Below are 16,037 nucleotides of genomic sequence, written 5' to 3' on the forward strand. Positions count from 1 at the left end.
GCTCAACAGTCTAAAACAAAGCAGAATTGATCTTTGTCTGGTAAGGCAGAACATAGTTCAGTATATTAAAAATATAGCTTATAAATTTACAGCATTCAGTGATCATGCTGTTCTGGAATTTCAAGTGGGTAAAAGAATGCAACATAAAGGTGGGGGGGTCTGGTGTTTGAATGCAAGCTTATTAAATGATGTTAATTATAGGGTAAAGATCTATGATTTTATAAAATCTGAATGGAGGAAAAGTTTAGACTCTGAAAATGCATGTGTTAGATGGGAGAATTTAAAACAGAAAATGAAGATTTTGAGTATTAAGTATGCAAAAGAAAAGAATAGTAGGGAGAGGAGGGAGTACAAGGACTTGCAAAAGAGACTTTCTGTAGAACTGGAGGAAATAAATAGTGATCCAAATTATGACTTGAAAATTATTTAAAAATTAAAGCAGATTTGAAGAAATATGAAGTAAAAAGATGTAAGGGAGCTATTATAAGAAGCAGGGTGAAACATGCTTTAGAGGGGGAGAAGTGTACATCCTTCTTCTTAAGCATGGAGAAGCAAAATCAGGGTAGAAACTGTATCACTGAATTAGAAGATGAAAAAGGTAAAAAAGTGAGTGATTTGGTAGGGATATTAGACACTGTGGAATCCTTTTATAAGACACTATTTAGAAAAGAAGGTGTAAATCTGGAGAGTATGGGAAAAGTGCTGAGTACAGTTAGTGCTAGATTATCAAAAACTGACAGGATTTTTTGTGATAATGATATCTCTTTGCAAGAAATCAATGAGGCAATCTCTAGTCTGAGTATTAATAAGAGCCCAGGATCAGATGGCCTAACTGGAGAGTTTTATAGAGCTTTTAGGGATGCTCTGGCACCAATATTGTTAGAGCTATCAGTATATGGAAGAAAAGCAGGATGTGCCTAAGACAATGGTGGCGGGGGTGTTAAATATTTTATTCAAAAACAAAGGGAGTAGATTAAGATTAGAAAACTATAGACCAATTAGCCTTTAAATACTGATTATAAGGTATTGGCAAAAATTCTAGCAAATAGGCTAAAAAAAGTGATAGGGAGTATTGTTGCCCCAACACAGGCTTACAGTATACCCAGAAGAGATATTGCTGATATTATAAGTACAATTAGAGATGTGGTTTTTATATGAAGAAAGAAGGAGGCATTTTGTTAAGTTTAGATTTAAATAAGGCTTTTGATAGGGTGGAGCACCAATTTTTGGAGAAAACTTTGGAAACGTTTGGTTTTGGTGGTAGATTTAGAACATGGATAAGGTTGCTGTATAATAGTGCACATAGTGTGGTAAACTGTAATGGTGTCTTAACTGACGATTTTATAATTGAGAGGTCCATAATGCAGGGTTGCCCTTTGTCTGCCTTGCTATACTGTATAACAGTTGAACCACTGGCAACTCTAATAAAAGCAGATAAAGAGCTGAAGCCAATTAATTTTGCAGGGGATGGGGTCAGTTTAATTCATCAATATGCTGATGACACTACGTTCACTGTGAGGGACATGGATGACATAAAGAGGATAATGGAGCACATGAATACATATGGTGGAGCTGCAGGGGCAAAAATAAATGTAGAGAAGTCTGAAATTATGTTCTTTGGGGAAAATAAAATATTTGACTGTGGTACCCCTTTTAAAATTGTTAATGATTATATTAGAGTTTTGGGGGTAAATTTAGGTTTGGAAGATAGCAAAGCTAGGGATGTATCTTGGTCGATAATCCTGCAGAAAATAAAGCGAACTGTGAACTATTGGAAATTAAGAAGCCTCACACTGAAAGGGAAAGTGACTGTTATCAATATGTTGTTAATGTCAAGATTCGTTCATACATTGAGTGTGTTAGATATGCCAGAGTGGGTTTTAAGAGAGGCAAACTCCATTGTAGTAGATTTTTTGTGGGGTGGGAAAAACGTGAGGATCTCAAATAGGGTATTGACAGCAGATAATAAGGAGGGGGGCTTAAAATTGTTGGACTTGGATATGAGGAGGAAGGCATTAAGGCTTAAAATTGTTAAGAAATATATATATATATATAGCAAAGAAACATATGGTTGGAAATATTGTATGAGGGATTGTTTGGAGAAATTTGGGTCTTGTAGTCAAAGCAATCTTTTCATGTGTTTAAAAGAGTCTATGATAAAAGATGTGCCTCAGTTCTATAAAGAAGTATTCCAAGCTTGGGTTCAATTTTTGCCACAAGTGCATTATAGGTGTAATATACCTGAACTAGTACTAAATCAACCCGTGTTTTTGAATCCTAAGATAACAGATAAGGGACACATGTTGGAAAATAAAGGTTTTCTGAAAGTTGGTCTATACCAGATAAAGGATTATGTGTATGAAGTAGTTCCAGGATTTCTGCCCTCCCAGGCAATCCTGGACATTGTAATGGAAGAGAATGAAAATATGAGGAAAAGTACAGTGATTAATGTTTTTGAGAAAATTAAGGGTTGTATTCCTAAGGATTGGATTGCCTTGATAGACAAACAAGAGGTGAAAACAAAAGAGTACAAGTTTCCCGAAATGTATATTGAACGGGGTGATTGTAAGGTAGAACTGTCAAAGGTTTCGTTGAAAGAGTTTTATTGGATTATGTTGAAAAAAGAAGTTAAAAGACCTGCTGGAGAAATATATACCCAGAGATAAAGCCGGTAATGCTGTGGAAGAACCTAAATATTAGATTAAATTCCATAGAATGTCAACAGAATGATTTTATATTGCGACATAATAGAGTATATACAAAAGAGGTTTTGCATCAGATTGACAAAAGTATTGCGAGAGAATGTGATGTATGTAATAGGGAAGTTGAGACCTTAATGCATTTATATGTACAATGTAAGGGCCTGAAAGAGTATCATGAATTATTAAAGCAATGCGTAAGGAAGAACTGGGAGGAAATAAAATTTGTGGATGAAGAGTGGAGTAAGTTATTTTTGTTTGGCATGGTGAAAGAAAGGAATGTAAAAGGAAATGTGCATCTCAATCAAATGTGCATGTGATGTTAAGCCATGCACGGTATGCAGTACGATTAAGGAGAAACAACATTTTTTGATAAAAGAAAAGAAAATGTATGGTTTATTTTCAAGGTCTTAATAAAACAACATATGAAGATGATTAGGACTTATATGGATACTGAATTCTATAAGACTTTTGTTGATGGAAGCACATTTATTTCTGTTACAGCATTGAATGCATTTGTGTTTAATTTCTGAAAAAGTGTAAATAAGCAACTGCTGAAAACTTTAATGCTGGAATTTATTATGTATTTACTGTAATTGTTGAAATTCTTTTATAATAATAAAAAAAAAAAAAAGCGCGCCCGATCTCGCCTGATCTCAGAAGCTAAGCAGGGTCGGGCCTGGTTAGTACTTGGATGGGAGACCGCCTGGGAATACCAGGTGCTGTAAGCTTTTGGCTTTTTTCTTCACTACTGCTCTGATACACTGGCTGAGCTTTAAATAGCCCACTTTTCCACACAACCCTCGCTTGCGGCCATACCACCCTGAGCGCGTCTGATCTCGGAAGCTACCAGGTTCGGGCCTGGTTAGTACTTGGATGGGAGACCGCCTGGGAATACCAGGTGCTGTAAGCTTTTGGCTATTTTCTTCACTACTGCTCTGATACACTGGCTGAGCTTTAAATAGCCCACTTTTCACAGCCTCTTTCGCTTACAGCCATACCACCCTGAGCGCGCCCGATCTCGTCTGATCTTGGAAGCTAAGCAGGGTCGGGCCTGGTTAGTACTTGGATGGGAGACTGCCTGGGAATACCAGGTGCTGTAAGCTTTTGGCTTTTTTCTTCACTACTGATTTGATACACTGGCAGAGCTTTAAATAGTCCACTTTTCACAGCAGTCTTTGCTTACGGCCATGACACCCTGAGCGCACCCGCTCTCGTCTGATCTCGGAAGCTAAGCTGGGTTGGGCCTGGTTAGTACTTGGATGGGAGACCGCCTGGGAATACCAGGTGCTGTAAGCTTTTGGCTTTTTCTTCACTACTGATCTGATACACTGGCTGAGCTTTAAATAGCCCACTTTTCACAGCCTCTTTCGCTTACGGCCATACCCCCACCTGAGGCGCTAGAGAGCAACAGGAAGTGGTAGGCTATAGGAAGGTGAGAAAATGCTCACCCAAACTTTGTGTATGGGAGACCGCCTGGGAATTTTGTCCTCCCAACAGCTTTGCTGTTTGGGAGGGACTGTTTTCAGGGTTTTTTGTTTTGTTTTGTTTGGTTTTGTTTTGGACGGATTAAAGGCTACAAACATGGATTTGGCACAAGAGAAAAGGCGGCAAATGGAAAATGGACTGGATAAAAGACAACGAGTAAAGGATTACCCTGAAAAGGAGCATAAACGGATTTACGCTAAAGAAACCACTGTGGTGATTGATTTGACTAAAGTGCAGGATGGGAAAGCGGATGACATCATTAAAGCATTGACAGACAAGATGGATGTGACGATTGTGGTAAGACCAAAAATGTTGAGAGAATATGAAATAACTTTGGAGAAAGAAGAAGATATTGAGAAACTGGCAGATGGATTGATGATAAAAGGAAAGACATGTGAAATTAAAAAGTTGAATAATAAAGATTTTGTTGTCTCTTTCATGCATCTGCCCGCTAGTACTTGGATGGGAGACCGCCTGGGAATACCAGGTGCTGTAAGCTTTTTTCTTCACTACTGTACTGATACACTGGCTGAATTTTAAATAGCCCACTTTTCACAGCAGTCCTCGCTTACGGCCATACCACCCTGAGCGCGCCCGATCTCGTCTGATCTCGGAAGCTAAGCAGGGTCGGGCCTGGTTAGTACTTGGATGGGAGACCGCCTGGGAATACCAGGTGCTGTAAGCTTTTTTCTTCACTACTGTACTGATACACTGGCTGAATTTTAAATAGCCCTCTTTTCACAGCAGCCCTCGCTTACGGCCATACCACCCTGAGCGCGCCCGATCTCGTCTGATCTCGGAAGCTAAGCGGGCCTGGTTAGTACTTGGATGGGAGACCGCCTGGGAATACCAGGTGCTGTAAGCTTTTGGCTTTTTTCTTCACTACTAATCTGATACACTGGCTGAATTTTAAATAGCCCTCTTTTCACAGCAGCTCTCGCTTACGGCCATACCACCCTGAGCGCCCGATCTCGTCTGATCTCGGAAGCTAAGCAGGGTCGGGCCTGGTTAGTACTTGGATGGGAGACCGCCTGGGAATACCAGGTGCTGTAAGCTTTTTCTTCACTACTGTACTGATACACTGGCTGAATTTTAAATAGCCCACTTTTTTCTTCACTACAGTACCCTGATACACTGGCCATACCAGATATGGGAATGAGCGCGCCCGATCTGGCTGATCTCGGAAGCTAAGCAGGGTCGGGCCTGGTTAGTACTTGGCTGAAACCGCCTGGGAAATGCTGGTTACTGATGGGAGACACTGGGAATACCAGGTGCTGTAAGCTTTTTTTTTCTTCACTACTGCTGATACACTGGCTGAATTTTAAATAGCCCTCTTTTCACAGCAGCCCTCGCGCTACGGCCATACCACCCTGAGCGCGCCCGATCTCGTCTGATCTCGGAAGCTAAGCAGGGTCGGGCCTGGTTAGTACTTGGATGGGAGACCGCCTGGGAATACCAGGTGCTGTAAGCTTTTGGCTTTTCTTCACTACTGATCTGATACACTGGCTTGACCTTTCGATGACCTTTAAATAGAAGCTAAGCAGGGTCGGGCACTGGATGGGAGACCGCCTGGGAATACCAGGTGCCTTTTGGCTTTTCTTCACTACTGATCTGATACGGCCATACCACCCTGGGCGCGCCCGATCTCGTCTGATCTCGGAAGCTAAGCAGGGTCGGGCCTGGTTAGTACTTGGATGGGAGACCGCCTGGGAATACCAGGTGCTGTAAGCTTTTGGCTTTTCTTCACTACTGATCTGATACACTCGATGACCTTTAAATAGCCCACACTTTGCAGCAGCCCTCGCTTACGGCCATACCACCCTGAGCGCGCCCGATCTCGTCTGATCTCGGAAGCTAAGCAGGGTCGGGCCTGGTTAGTACTTGGATGGGAGACCGCCTGGGAATACCAGGTGCTGTAAGCTTTTGGCTTTTCTTCACTACTGATCTGATACACTCGATGACCTTTAAATAGCCCACACTTTGCAACAGCCCTCGCTTACGGCCATACCACCCTGGGCGCGCCCGATCTCGTCTGATCTCGGAAGCTAAGCAGGGTCGGGCCTGGTTAGTACTTGGATGGGAGACCGCCTGGGAATACCAGGTGCTGTAAGCTTTTGGCTTTTCTTCACTACTGATCTGATACACTCGATGACCTTTAATAGCCCACACTTTCACAACAGCTCTCGCTTACGGCCATACCACCCTGAGCGCGCCCGATCTCGTCTGATCTCGGAAGCTAAGCAGGGTCGGGCCTGGTTAGTACTTGGATGGGAGACCGCCTGGGAATACCAGGTGCTGTAAGCTTTTGGCTTTTTTCTTCACTACTGATCTGATACACTCGATGACCTTTAAATAGCCCACACTTTGCGGCAACCCTCGCTTACGGCCATACCCCCACCTGAGGCGCGAGAGAGCTGAACAGGAAGTAAGCAGGGTCGGGCCTGGTTAGTACTTGGATGGGAGAAGGCCTGGGAATCCCAGGTGTTTATTTTTGGCTTTTATTTGTTTACTGTCTTAGTGCGATTTTTTTAAATAGTTTTTCGTTTATTTTGTGTAGTTTATTCCTCCCAACAGCATATGCTGAGCAACAGGAAGTGGTTTGTTTGTTTTATTCCTTTATTCTGTTTTTGTTTTTTTCGTTTTTTTTGTTTAAGTTTTTTTTTTTTTTGGCGGATTTTGATAGTTTATTCCTCCCAACAGCATATGCTGTTTGGGGGGAACAGTTTGTTTGTTTTATTTAGTACTCTTTTTTTGGGTTGTTTGTGTAAGAAATGGCGGACGGATGCATGGTAACAAACTTGGATATGGCAGGAGAAACTAGAGCGGCTAAGAATAATGGACTGGCAGGAGGATGGCGAAAGGCAATCGATAATGGATTAGGTGGAGAAACAAGCACGGCATACGACAATGGACTGGCAGGAGGAACAGGCACGGCGATGGACAACGGACTGGCAGGAGGAACACGTAAGATTAATGGTAACGGACTGGATATACGACAACGAGCAGGAAACGAAAATGTAAGGAATAAAGCTTTTGAAAGGAAATATTTGAAAGGGGCTACGCTAATTGTAAATGTTGAAAATGTGAAAGACGTGAGGGCGGAGGATGTCATCAATGCAGTAACAGAACAATGTGGACATGGGAAAATTTTGGCATTAAGACCACGACAAGGGAGGGAGTACGAATTAACAATGGAAAAGGAGGAGGAGTGTGAAAAATTGTTGGAAGGACTAAAGATAAAAGGAACTGATTGTGAAGTGAAAAATTTACATAGCAGAGACTATGTTGTTTCTTTCTTGCACCTGCCTGTCTACCTAGAAAATAGTAAAATTATAGAAAAATTGGAAGGATGGGGTGTTGAGCCCATAACAAAAATAAAAAGGAGATGTTATCCGGGCACGGATATAGAGGATGGAACCAGGTTCCTGAGAGTGAGGTTCCCTAAGGAGGTGGCATCACTACCATATAGTACTAGGCTGGAGACAGCCGAAGGGCAACAGCATTTCCGGGTGATGCACAGTCAGCAAGTGAAAACGTGTAGGCTGTGCATGAGCCCGGATCATATGCTGAAAGATTGCCCCAATTTTAAGTGCTATAAATGTGGAGAAAGAGGACACTTTGCACGAGAGTGTAGTGCTGTCAGGTGCCCGGAGTGTGAAGAGATTTTAGATAAATGTGAATGTTGGATGGAGGGGGAGGACGGAGGAAAGGAACAACAGGTGGACAGACAGGTGCGAGAAGGAAATAATGAGGACGATGCACAACTGGATGGAGCACAGGAGGAACAAGGACTACAACAAGGAGAAATGGAGCATATAATGAGAAATGGACAAAAAGCTGGGGATTTTAATGAAGATGGAGAAAAGAAGGAGGGGAGAAATCGAATGATGGAGATGGAACTTTCAGATATGGAGGGAGATGGACAGGGAAAACTGGAGCAAAACAAAGAAATGGAGTGTGAAGAAGAAGCAAAGATGGACAATATGGACAGAGGTATAAAAGGGCTTACAAGAAGAAGAACACTGAAGGTAAAGCCAAATTTGGACAATGCAAAGAAAAGGCTAAAAAATATGAAGAGAAAAATGTTTAAATCATTATGAGGTTGGAAGGAGGGGAAACAGAATAATGTATTTTAAGTATTTAATTTTAATTTTATCTATTCTTTTAATGGTTTTTAATTGTGTTACTTTTAACGTAAGAGGCTTGATGAAAAAAAAAATTGAAAAAATTAAAGAAATATGTAATAGGGAAGATATTATAGCTTTGCAAGAAACAAACTGGAGAGATGAAATGATGAATGATCTAAAAAAGAAATGGGATGGGGGTATTTTTTTTAACAATGGAGATGGGAAGATGGGGAGAGGAGTGGCTTTTTTAATGAAGAATGAGGTTTTCAAATCAAGCAAAGTTATATATGTTGACAAGATAGGCAAATGCATAATTGTAGAAATTAAATATGATGAGAAAGAAATGATTCTAGTAAATGTGCATGCGCCAAATAAGGATGGGGGAAAAAAAGTTTTTTAATGAGCTAAGAGGAGTTTTAAAAACACACAAAAAAATAATAATGATGGGAGACTTCAACACAATATTTAGCAAACAAGACATAGCAGAAGGGATGGTTTTCAGAACAGATATGGGAAGAAAAGAATTAAAAAATCTGATGAAAGAAAATGACATGATTGACGTGTGGAGAGAAAGAAATGAAAAGATGAAAGAGTTTTCTAGAAGACAAATAGTTGGGAATTTTGTATATAAATCAAGAATAGACTTTGTTTTATGTACAAGGAATATAGAATATTTTTTAGAAAAGATCAGGTATGAAGACACCAGCTTAAGTGATCACAAGTTAGTATTTTTTAAAATAGACTTCACTAATACACAACGAGGACCAGGAATTTGGATATTGAATTCTGAAATGTTAAAAAATAAGGACTATGTGGAAGTGGTAAAAGGAATCATAGAAAGAGAAAAGGAAAATGAAATGTATAAAGAAGACAAAAGAATATGGTGGGAAAACGTAAAGTTCTTAATCAAAAAGTATTCAATAAAATATAGTATTCTAAAAAACAAATGCAAAAAACAAACAGTAAAAGGATTAAAAGAAAAACTTGGAAAAGAATTAAATGAGGAACACAAAGATATTCAAAAAATAAGGGAGTTGGAGGAAAATCTAAAAGAAATAGAGGAAAAAGAATTTGAAGGGGCGAGACTAAGGAGCAAAGCAAAATACACGGTAGAAGGAGAAAAATGTACAAAGTTTTTTCTGGAAGTGGAAAAAAAGAGAGGAAAGGCAGGTACAATAAAAGAGATAAAAAAAGAAAATGGAGAAACGGTAGAAGGAAATGAAAATATTTTAGAAGAAATAAGAAAGTTTTATGAACAGTTTTTTTGTGCGCAAGGTGTGCAGCAGAAAGAGAAAATGTTTTTAATGAATCAGATAAAGGCAAAAATAAGTGAGGAAGATAAAAGAGAATGTGAACAGGAGATCAGAGAAGACGAAATAGAGAGAGCAATAGAACAGCTGAATAAAAAGAAAAGCCCAGGAATAGATGGAATAGGGAGTGAGTTTTACATTTGTTTTAAAGGAGTTTTAACCAAAATTTTAAAAGAGGTTTTTAAAGAAATTTATGGAAAAGAAGAAGTCAATGAAAGAATGAGAATTGGTCTGATGAAGCTGGTATATAAAAGGAAAGGGGACAAAGCGGATTTAAAAAATTACAGGCCAATTACGATGCTGAATACAGATTTTAAGATTTTAGCGAAAATTTTAGCTAACAGACTTAAGGAGGTTATTCCTAGTATAATCAAAACAAATCAAGCATATAGTATAAAGGGAAAGGACATAGCGGACATCACAATGAGCATAAGAGACACAATTAGATACATGAAAGAGAAAAATGAAGACGGATATATAATTAGTCTAGATTTCGAAAAAGCCTTTGACAGAGTAGAGCATGTTTATTTATTTGAGGTTTTAAAATGTTTTAACTTTGGGGAAAATTTCATAAACTGGATTAAGGTTTTATACAAAGGAGCGTTAACAAAGATCAAATGCAATGGTTTTATAACAGAATGTTTTAGGATTACAAGATCTATAAGACAAGGATGTCCTTTGTCATCTGCTTTACTCCCTTGTATCGGAACCTTTAGGTTTGGCCATCAAACGAAGTAGAAAGATAAAAGGGATAGAAATTGAAGGAAACAAAGCTGAAGGCAAAATCTTTCAATACGCAGACGATACTACAATAATAGTAAAAGGAAAAAACAGTGTAAGGGAAGCAATGAAAATTGTCAATGATTATTGTAAAGGTTCAGGAAGTAAAATAAATGAGGATAAAACAATATATATGAGGATGGGTAAAGCAGAAAATTTAACGGATTGTTTTATATTTAAAGAAGAGAATGAAATGAAGATTTTAGGTATTTTAATGGGGAAAAACGAGAAAAAAGTAAGAGATGAAATGTGGGAGAACATGGTTACGGAAATAGAAAGAAGATTAAATTTTTGGAAGTTAAGGAATTTGAATTTGAAAGGGAAGGTATTAATTTTAAATGTTTTAATGGTTTCAAAAATATGGTATTTCCTGTATGTATCAGAACTTCCACTGTGGACAGAAAAGAGGTTGAAAAAATGTTTTCTGGACTTTTTATGGGGAAGTAAACCGGCGAGAATAGCCTACAACACAATTATAGGGGCAAAGGATAAAGGCGGATTAGGCTTAATGGACATTGAACAAAGAAGGAATGCGATGAGAATAAAAATAGTTAAAAAATATCTTCAGGAGAACTGCAAAACTGAGTGGAAAAAAACTATGAAGTACTTTTTAAACAAATGTGGGAATTTTAATATAGAGGATGGGGTTTTATGGATGAAAACAAAATCTTGGATGACAGAAGGACTACCAGAGTTTTATAAGGAAATTTTAAATGCTTGGGGTATATTTTTAAAGAACATTATATACAATCCACAAGGAAGAGAAAACATTTTAAATCAACCTCTGTTCTTAAATAAAAACGTTTTAAATCAAGGAAAAGAAATATATTTTAAGAAATGGATGGATGTGGGAATAATAAGAGTGAGAGATGTGTTATATGAATTTAAAGAAGGCTTTTTACCAAAGCAATATATTGTGGATGCAATGAATGAAGCTAAAGAGGATTACGGTAAACAAGAGATAACAAACAAATATGAAATAGTAAAAAAAGCCATACCCAAAGAATGGATAAAAAGAATAGAAAATATGGAAGAAGAACGGGCAGAGAAAAAAATTCAGGTGGAAATGGAAGGGAAATTGTATGATTTTAAAGAATGTACTATAAAAATGTTTTATTGTGTTTTTAGAGATGGTGTTTTTAAAGAGCCAATTGTCAATGGGTACTGGGTGGGAAAATTTAAGAATCTCAAGAAAAAAGGTATATGGAGAAATATGACAGGAATGGTGTGTAGAAACAAAGCTGGAATGCTTAGAGTATTTTATAAGACAGAAAGTAGTTTTTACTGATGTGATTTTAAACAAAATAGGTCTAGAACAAAATGCGATGTGTAAAGTGTGCCAAGAAAAAGAAGAGTTTTTTTTACATATGTTTTTACACTGTAAAGAACTGGAGAGTTTTTTAAGAAAATGCAAATGTGTAATTAAAGATTTGGCAGGAGAATGGGACGAAAAAGAAACTGAATGGAATAGAGTGGTGATGTTGGGTTGGGAAAAGAAATGCAAAAACAAAAAGTTTATAAATCTGTGTATAATGTTAATGAAAAGTGCAATATGGGAAAGAAGAATTGTAGCTAAAAAAGAAAAAATTATTTTGGATGTATGGGAAGTCTTCAAGAGAAGAACAGAAATGTACATGAAGAAACTGTATGTATATTTTAAAAGTGAAAATATGCTGGATGTTTTTATGGAGTCTTTACCCCAAATGTTTATGAGGTTTTAAAAGCTTTAATGTAGGAACTGCCAGAACTGAATTTTTTAAATGAAAAAAAAGTGAAAAAACCTTTTAAATGATCTTTATATGGTTAGTAAATGTGATCTCTTCTGATCTCGGAAGCTAAGCAGACTGGTCGGGCCTGGTTAGTACTTGTAGATGGGAGACCGCCTGGGAATACCAGGTGCTGTAAGCTTTTGGCTTTTCTTCACTACTGTATCTGATACACTGGCTGAATTTTAAATAGCCCTCTTTTTTCACAGCAAAAAACAGCCATACCACCCTGAGTGCGCCCGATCTCGTCTGATCTCGGAAGCTAAGCAGGGTCGGGCCTGGTTAGTACTTGGATGGGAGACCGCCTGGGAATACCAGGTGCTGTAAGCTTTTGGCTTTTTTTTTCACTACTGATTTGATACACTGGCAGAGCTTTAAATAGTCCACTTTTCACAGCAGTGCTCGCTTACGGCCATACCACCCTGAGCACGTAGAGGGAGCTTGTCAGAAGCTAGTTACAGGAAGTGTTGGCTGCAGACGGTGAGGAAGGCTCACCATACTTTGTGTGTTTCATTTTTATTTTAGTTTGGAAGTTATAAGTGTGTTTTTTTGTGTTTTTTTCTTTCTAATTAGTGTAGTTTTTTTCCCTCCCGACAGCACTCGCTGTTTGGGGGGAACGTTTTTTTTTTTTTTTTTTTTGGTTTTTTTTTTTTTTTTTTTGGACATGGACATGGCTGGAGGAACACGAACGGTTAATGACAATGGATCTGGAAAAGGACAACGAGATGTTAGGAACAACCAACATGAATATACGAGCGGAGGATATAATTAAAGCTGTGACGGATATTATTGGTAAAGGAAGTATCTTGGCGGTTAGACCGAAGCAAAATAAGGAATACGAAGTAACCTTGGAAAGCATAGAAGACGTTGAACTGTTGGAGGATGGAATAATGATAAAGAACATGAACTGTGGAGTTAAAAAGCTGCAAAGCAGAGACTACGTTGTCTCTTTCATGCACCTGCCCGCGTACATCGATGATCAAGATATTATTGAGAAACTTGAAGGATGGGGAGTTACCCCAGTTTCGGGAATTATAAGACGTGTGTACCCTGGCACAACTGTGGAGGATGGAACAAGGTACGTGAAAGCTCATTTCCCTAAGGAGGTCGCATCTCTCCCGTACAGCACGAGGCTGGAAACAGCTGAAGGGCTTCAGTACTTCAGGGTGATGCACAGCCATCAGGTTAAAACCTGTAGGCTGTGCATGAGCCCTGATCATCTGTTGAAGGACTGCCCTGATTTTAAATGTTATGTGTGCGAGGAGAGAGGGCATTTTGCCAGGGACTGCAATGCAGTTAAGTGCCAGGAGTGCAACAAAGTCTTACAGTTTTTCTCGATTGGTTTGGCTCATTTCTTGAAACCGAGATGACATTCTCAAAATAACATGGACAAATCTCCAAACCACCTTGCAATTGTTCACAACAGAATGTCATTTTTCATTGGTTTTATCAAATTGCAAATGCTTTAGTACATGTCTCAAGTGACTCTGTGCTTTTTTTCAAATGATTATGTACAAGTAGCTACAGTTAGCACAATGAGCCCACATTTAGCACATTTTCCAAATAAATAGATCTTGCTGATCTAAACTGATTAGTTGATTTTTCAGTGAAATGGTTACTCTCTCCAAAACATATCAGCATGGTTTCATTGTGTAAGTCATCATATGCACAATTGTCTGTTCAACTGTCAAAATTAGTCAAAGATATAATACCATGAAAGAATTTCTTGGAACATTTGATAAATTTATGACAGTACTTGACAATCAATCAGGTGAAATTAGAACTAACGAAGGAGCAGTTTCCCACATCTCAGATGACCAATCAAACAGTTTGTTTAGTTACCTGACAGGTGTTGTCTATGATTATGACTGCTGCCAAAAGTATATAGACAGAGCTTGGCCCGGGGCCAGTTTCATTTGCAGTGTGAACATGGAAGCACCTCGCCAAGTACAACAGCAACTTCCTGCTCAAGGAAGAGGAGGAAGAGGAAGAGGAAGAGGAAGAGGAGGAGTGAGAATGCGTGGAGGAATAGGGGGAAGAGGCCGAGGAGCACGGAGGCACCATGATGTCCCAGATGAAATCCGGGCCACCCTTATTGACCACGTTATAAACCATCGCCTCACAATGGCAGAGGCAGGTCGCCGAGTGCAGCCTAATGTGCCTCGGTCTACAGTCTCCTCCATCATCCAAACCTTTCGCAGGGAAAACAGGTACAGAACTATTCTATTGAACTATTCAGTGTTGGTGTGTGTGTAGGCCTAGAGTACTGTAATATCTTCATGTGATGTTATATGATACTATAAAAATGACAAAGACAAAAAAAATGGAGAAAATACTGTGAATAGTATTCCAGTCACTGTGCAGTGCATCACACTTTTAGTACCATAAAACAGCAGTACAATTACATTGGTAACTCATTTTGTAACAAATTTACAGTGTTGACCTTTGACTTGTATGTCTAGGATTGGACGACAGCCTCAAGTGGGTGGCAGAAGAAAACTTCTAAATGAACAACAAGAACGAGAAATATGCAACATGGTCATTGCAAATAATGCCATCACACTGAGACAGATTCGTAATGCAATCCTTCTAGACAATGTAATATTCCAAAATATAAACTCTATCAGCATCTCCACAATAGACCGGGTATTGAAGAAACATCAGATGACCATGAAACAGATTTACAGGGTACCATTTGAGAGAAACTCTGACAGAGTGAAAGAGCTGCGGTACCAGTATGTGCATGTAAGTCAACTACTGGTTGTCTATCATTGTAACACTATTACAGTAAGACATGGTTACCACTTTTTTTGTTTTGCTTTATCCTTTTTACCTTCAGAATCCAGCTTTGTGTGACTAGAGCATTATGCCTAGAAATTGTCTTCAGTTTTTCACTCCCTCTTTTTACAGTACTTTAGATCCTCCCTGCAGTATCTGTCTCTACTTGACTGATTAGATTTATTTTTATTCTATTGTAGAGAATAATGGCATTAGAAGGCAACGAAACCCCTCACATCCTAGTGTTCGTTGATGAAGCTGGCTTCAACCTGGCCAAAGGTCGAAGGCGTGGCCGTAACATCATTGGCCACCGAGCCACTGTGGATGTCCCAGGCCAGCGAGGAGCAAATATAACAATGTGTGCCGCTATATCAGAAAGAGGTGTGGCCACACACATTCCCAGTTTAGGGCCCTACAATACACAAAAGCTCCTCAATTTTTGGACCACCTTTATACTGATCTGATCCCGGAAAATGAGAGAGGTGAAGAAGGACCTCAGCTACCACATTATGTCATTGTGTGGGATAATGTGAACTTCCACCGTGGCCCACGCATCAGAACCTGGTTCACCACCCATCCCCGGATGCTAATGGAGTTTCTTCCACCTTACTCTCCTTTCCTAAATCCAATTGAGGAGTTTTTTTCAGCTTGGAGGTGGAGGGTGTATGAGCATCAGGCTCAAGACCAGAGGGCCCTGCTGCATGCAATGGATGCTGCATGTGAGGACATCACAGGGGATCAATGTAGGGGATGGTTGAGACATTCATGCCGTTTCTTCCTCGCTGCATCGCAAGAGAAAATATCCGTTGCGATGTGGATGAGAATTTATGGCCTAACAGAGAGCAGCGCGTCGATGGCCAGGAGGATGAGGATGGTGGCCAGGAAAGAGAGGGTGACAATGGCGACCACTGAAAATATTACTGTACTATAGTTCTGAAACTTTATTTACAGTATGGTAGGCTAGTTTTTTTTTGTTTTTTTTTTTTTTGTTTTTTGTTTGTGTTTATAACTGTTCACATTTACAGAATCCTGTATATGTTTTCTTTTCACAGTATGTTCTCTAATGTTAACATTTCTTTGTACGAATAA

At 39.2% G+C, this 16,037-nt stretch overlaps 1 protein-coding gene, 10 non-coding genes and 2 pseudogenes across 11 annotated transcripts; all 13 read left to right on the forward strand.

Annotated features, from left to right (window-relative positions):
* The first annotated feature begins 3,504 nt into the window (after positions 1 to 3,504).
* On the forward strand, positions 3,505 to 3,612 carry LOC127158653 (uncharacterized; annotated as a pseudogene).
* A 74-nt stretch (positions 3,613 to 3,686) lies between these two features.
* Positions 3,687 to 3,805, forward strand: LOC127158646 (5S ribosomal RNA). Its single transcript, XR_007826221.1, has one exon. It is a non-coding gene; the product is annotated as a 5S ribosomal RNA (ribosomal RNA).
* A 74-nt stretch (positions 3,806 to 3,879) lies between these two features.
* Positions 3,880 to 3,998, forward strand: LOC127158650 (5S ribosomal RNA). Its single transcript, XR_007826226.1, has one exon. It is a non-coding gene; the product is annotated as a 5S ribosomal RNA (ribosomal RNA).
* A 755-nt stretch (positions 3,999 to 4,753) lies between these two features.
* LOC127158645 (5S ribosomal RNA) lies at positions 4,754 to 4,872 on the forward strand. The gene has a single exon (XR_007826220.1). It is a non-coding gene; the product is annotated as a 5S ribosomal RNA (ribosomal RNA).
* Positions 4,873 to 4,939: 67 nt separating this feature from the next.
* On the forward strand, positions 4,940 to 5,052 carry LOC127158651 (uncharacterized; annotated as a pseudogene).
* A 74-nt stretch (positions 5,053 to 5,126) lies between these two features.
* On the forward strand, positions 5,127 to 5,243 carry LOC127158657 (5S ribosomal RNA). The gene has a single exon (XR_007826230.1). It is a non-coding gene; the product is annotated as a 5S ribosomal RNA (ribosomal RNA).
* Positions 5,244 to 5,540: 297 nt separating this feature from the next.
* On the forward strand, positions 5,541 to 5,658 carry LOC127158647 (5S ribosomal RNA). The gene has a single exon (XR_007826223.1). It is a non-coding gene; the product is annotated as a 5S ribosomal RNA (ribosomal RNA).
* A 141-nt stretch (positions 5,659 to 5,799) lies between these two features.
* On the forward strand, positions 5,800 to 5,918 carry LOC127158648 (5S ribosomal RNA). The gene has a single exon (XR_007826224.1). It is a non-coding gene; the product is annotated as a 5S ribosomal RNA (ribosomal RNA).
* Positions 5,919 to 5,990: 72 nt separating this feature from the next.
* Positions 5,991 to 6,109, forward strand: LOC127158654 (5S ribosomal RNA). The gene has a single exon (XR_007826227.1). It is a non-coding gene; the product is annotated as a 5S ribosomal RNA (ribosomal RNA).
* A 72-nt stretch (positions 6,110 to 6,181) lies between these two features.
* On the forward strand, positions 6,182 to 6,300 carry LOC127158656 (5S ribosomal RNA). Its single transcript, XR_007826229.1, has one exon. It is a non-coding gene; the product is annotated as a 5S ribosomal RNA (ribosomal RNA).
* Positions 6,301 to 6,372: 72 nt separating this feature from the next.
* LOC127158655 (5S ribosomal RNA) lies at positions 6,373 to 6,491 on the forward strand. The gene has a single exon (XR_007826228.1). It is a non-coding gene; the product is annotated as a 5S ribosomal RNA (ribosomal RNA).
* A 5,890-nt stretch (positions 6,492 to 12,381) lies between these two features.
* LOC127158649 (5S ribosomal RNA) lies at positions 12,382 to 12,500 on the forward strand. The gene has a single exon (XR_007826225.1). It is a non-coding gene; the product is annotated as a 5S ribosomal RNA (ribosomal RNA).
* A 1,745-nt stretch (positions 12,501 to 14,245) lies between these two features.
* Positions 14,246 to 15,702, forward strand: LOC127158644 (uncharacterized). Its single transcript, XM_051101698.1, has 3 exons — positions 14,246 to 14,380; positions 14,633 to 14,915; positions 15,149 to 15,702. The coding sequence occupies exons 1-3, from the start codon at positions 14,295 to 14,297 to the stop codon at positions 15,410 to 15,412; spliced, it is 633 nt and encodes a 210-aa protein (XP_050957655.1). The 5' UTR covers positions 14,246 to 14,294; the 3' UTR covers positions 15,413 to 15,702.
* The last annotated feature ends 335 nt before the right edge of the window (positions 15,703 to 16,037 follow it).

This window comes from Labeo rohita, unplaced genomic scaffold (genome assembly GCF_022985175.1).
Source record: "Labeo rohita strain BAU-BD-2019 unplaced genomic scaffold, IGBB_LRoh.1.0 scaffold_1620, whole genome shotgun sequence".
NCBI classification, from domain to species: Eukaryota; Metazoa; Chordata; class Actinopteri; order Cypriniformes; family Cyprinidae; genus Labeo; species Labeo rohita.

What these genes read in the sequence shown, in the direction of transcription:
- LOC127158644 (XM_051101698.1), top strand. Translation starts at nt 14,295, where the DNA reads ATGGCAGAGGCAGGTCGCCGAGTGCAGCCTAATGTGCCTCGGTCTACA. An exon ending in ACCTTTCGCAGGGAAAACAG is followed by an intron (nt 14,381 to 14,632) that starts GTACAGAACTAT and finishes TTGTATGTCTAG; the next exon opens with GATTGGACGACAGCCTCAAG. An exon ending in TGCGGTACCAGTATGTGCAT is followed by an intron (nt 14,916 to 15,148) that starts GTAAGTCAACTA and finishes ATTCTATTGTAG; the next exon opens with AGAATAATGGCATTAGAAGG.